Source organism: Manihot esculenta, chromosome 12 (genome assembly GCF_001659605.2).
Source record: "Manihot esculenta cultivar AM560-2 chromosome 12, M.esculenta_v8, whole genome shotgun sequence".
Lineage (NCBI taxonomy): Eukaryota > Viridiplantae > Streptophyta > Magnoliopsida > Malpighiales > Euphorbiaceae > Manihot > Manihot esculenta.
Window position 1 is genome coordinate 22,092,581 of NC_035172.2, and position 3,198 is coordinate 22,095,778.

At 33.8% G+C, this 3,198-nt stretch overlaps 1 protein-coding gene across 1 annotated transcript; it reads left to right on the forward strand.

Annotated features, from left to right (window-relative positions):
• Positions 1-774: 774 nt before the first annotated feature.
• On the forward strand, positions 775-2,965 carry LOC110627957 (CASP-like protein 5C1). The gene is made up of 3 exons (XM_043962274.1): positions 775-1,178; positions 2,339-2,471; positions 2,544-2,965. Exons 1-3 carry the CDS (start codon positions 1,048-1,050, stop codon positions 2,736-2,738), a joined length of 459 nt encoding a protein of 152 aa, XP_043818209.1. The 5' UTR covers positions 775-1,047; the 3' UTR covers positions 2,739-2,965.
• Positions 2,966-3,198: the final 233 nt, after the last annotated feature.

The following is a 3,198-nucleotide window of genomic DNA, read 5'->3' on the forward strand; positions in this document are numbered from 1 at the left end:
CAAAATATACAATTCCTTAGCAATTTAATATTTGCAGGCCATTATGCCTAAGAAAGTGCCAATTTACGTCCATACAATCTCATCTCATATATAATTGCTTTTTGATTATATGCTATAATTATAAACCATTCAGTACTTTTTTCAAATATTTTTTATTTTAACTTTTTATATATTTTAAAGTGATTACATTTTATTAAAATAAAAAAATAAATAGCTATATTTAATTTTAATTTCATAAAATTACTATTTATAGTATAAATTTATTTTAAAGTTTAAAACTTTTGCTCTTTTGCATTACCATATAAATATTTGTCTATTAATTGTCTATGCTGTGAAATGAAATAGTTTCTCAATAAGAATCACTATTCCTTTTTTAGTTAACTTAAACTAAATTTAAAATTCAAAATCACTATACATAAAATTAACATTTCAATTTTTTTATAATTAATGCCTAATTTTTATAAAAATATAATAAATATGTGAATTACACGTTTTATTTTTCATTACCCATTTACAAAATTTAAAATTTTAATAACTACAATTTATAAAATTATTGGTGCTAAACAGTAAATTAAAGAAATAAAAATTAACGTGATAAATAATTTTTACTTGAAAAATCAAGTATCAATATAAGCAAAATCATTATTATTATTTTACATAAGGCAGGGGGATGGTTCTGGAGCAGCTGCCAACTCATACAGAGTAAATTGCCACTGGGTCGCGAGATGACCCCACTAATCCACGTATCCATCACCAGTTCATTTCTTACACAAATCTCAAAGAATCAATTTTCCATTTGGAAGAACCAGAGAGAAAAAGAAAACTCAATGCGAGCGTTACCATTACGTTCCTTTGCCTTCCCTTTTCCTTCCAATTTCCTTCTTTAGGAGACTACACTTTAATATTTCCAATTCTCTAACGAATAACCATAACTGGGTTTCTTTTCTTTTTTTGATTCGTTTTCATTCGTGTGATTGATGAGAAAATTTGCAGTTGCAGAGGAATGAAGGTTTTGAGATTAAGAGATAGAGAAAACAGAGGTGGAAGATGGAAGATGTGCCTGGTTCAATGGGGACAAGCGCGAGCTTGGCTCTGAGATTGGGCCAGGCTATTTTCTCTACGGCTTCTCTTTTCTTCATGTGTTTGGGCATTGACTTTTACAGTTATACTGCTTTCTGGTACCTCTTGATTCTTCTTATTCTGCAGTTTGATCACATTAATTGGATCTTTTTCTCATCTTAATCCAATACCCATATCTCTGTTTTTTTCAGTTTATAGCATTTCTTTTGTATTTGTTGCAATTCCTTGCCGCAGAAGATGTCTGATCAGTTGCTTTGTTCTTTGCTCTTGTTTCCATTTCATAATTTTGCTATTAATTACTGGTTAATTTTCAGCTTTGCCCTTGGAGATAATACAAGGAAAACATGATAAAGATCATTAAAGGCGAAAGTGTATTGGACTCACAAGGGGTCTGTGAGAGAAAGGGGAAGGAGGGGGAAGGGGGGGCGGGGGGGATGCATTTGGGTTTTGAGTGAGTGCCAAATGCTAAGTTTTGTCAATTACTGATCATTCCATCTGTTGCATTTCACATTTGTTTCTTAAACATATTGAAAATTACCATGGCCACATGTTATGTAAATTTTAAACCAGTTGGGATATAAATGTTGCTAACGTTTCAAACATCTTCAGAGAAACCTTCTCCATATTAGGACCTCCTTTCCAGAAGAGACCTCTAATTGCAGCCTCCTTAGATTGATGATGATGATGATGATGATTGATGATCTGATCAGATACTAGACCCTTTGTGTTTTCTAGTGGTGGATTGCCCCAGCACACCAGGATTCATAGCTTCGGTTGTTTAAATCCATGTTGATGTGTTTGGAATTGGAAAATTCTGCAAGTTTTACTAATGGGGCTGTAGAAATTTAGATGGAAATTGTTGATTTCCCTCTAGCTCTGGTAATTAGTGAAGCTCACTGCAACTTTTCTCTCCAAATTCCACTCACCATCCTTCTTTCCAGTGAACTTTCTGAAATTTATTGATTCTCGAAATAACCATTGCAATCAGCCATATGAGCTAAATGCAAATAAAAAGTGAATTTAGTGCTCTTGATTTTTCTATATATATAAACACACACACCAATTGGTTGATGAACTTCTTCTGCCTCTTCAGCAGAATTGCCCTTCTGAAAATTGCGAGAATTATGTTTTGTCATTCCCAGTTTCCCTCAGATGATAGAATTCAAAAGACCATCATTGTCAAGTCATTTTCTGTGATTTTCAAAATGAATAATGGGTTTGTTTGATTTTCATGATTGAATGTGCCTTTCTTGTACAGCTATTTGGTGACTGTAATGGGTTTGCTAATTCCATGGAGCGTAACTCTGGTGCTAGTGGATGTATATTCAGTCTTTGTTAAATGTCTACCTCATCGACCAAAAGTTCTATCAGCCATTATCATTGGAGATTGGGTATGCCGTGGTCCATTTCTCCAAAATTTTTGGTAATAAACCAATTGTAAGGATTTAACAATTCCATTGCAGGTTCTATCATTTCTATCATTAGCAGCAGCGAGCTCAACAGCAAGTGTTACAGATCTTCTTCTTGACGTTGGAACTTCATATTGCCCCGCAAAAATGTGTAGCAGATACCAGCTCTCTGCTGCTATGGCTTTCTTGTCATGGTTTCTGTCATTTGCTTCAGCTCTCTTCAATCTTTGGCTTCTTCCTTCTTTGTAAACATTTGGGCATATCTTGACAAAGTCTTGTTGCTCAATGTCAAAGCTTGTACATTTTTTAATACTGTTAACGGTTTACAGCTAATCTTAGATGATAGAATCGGTTCTTCCAACAATGTAATAAAGACCAAAGCCAAAATTTTCCTTACCATTTCTCTTTTTGAAAAGAAAATGCTGTATCCATCCATTGTTGAAGAAGAGAGGTCTTCTTTTCTTTTTCTTTTTCGATTTTTTTTTTCCTGCCGACACCTTAGCCACAGTGATCTTGATTAGCACCACTATGAGCTGGTGTTGGCCACATGAAATACATGTGCACGTAATGTATTAGCATTGGTAGACAATAAAAGAATTTAGAAAGAATGTTAGTGTGGGTCCAGATTGTAAAGACGTTAACAAATTTATATGGGTGCCTTTCCATCTTTGAATGATGGGCTTATTGTCAAGGCAAAACTCGATATACC

Excerpts from the sequence above, each read along its gene's own strand:
- LOC110627957 (XM_043962274.1), top strand. The coding sequence starts at position 1,048 with ATGGAAGATGTGCCTGGTTCAATGGGGACAAGCGCGAGCTTGGCTCTG. Across the intron at positions 1,179-2,338 it reads TACAGTTATACTGCTTTCTG|CTATTTGGTGACTGTAATGG; the intron begins GTACCTCTTGAT and ends TTTCTTGTACAG. Across the intron at positions 2,472-2,543 it reads CCATTATCATTGGAGATTGG|GTTCTATCATTTCTATCATT; the intron begins GTATGCCGTGGT and ends ATTCCATTGCAG.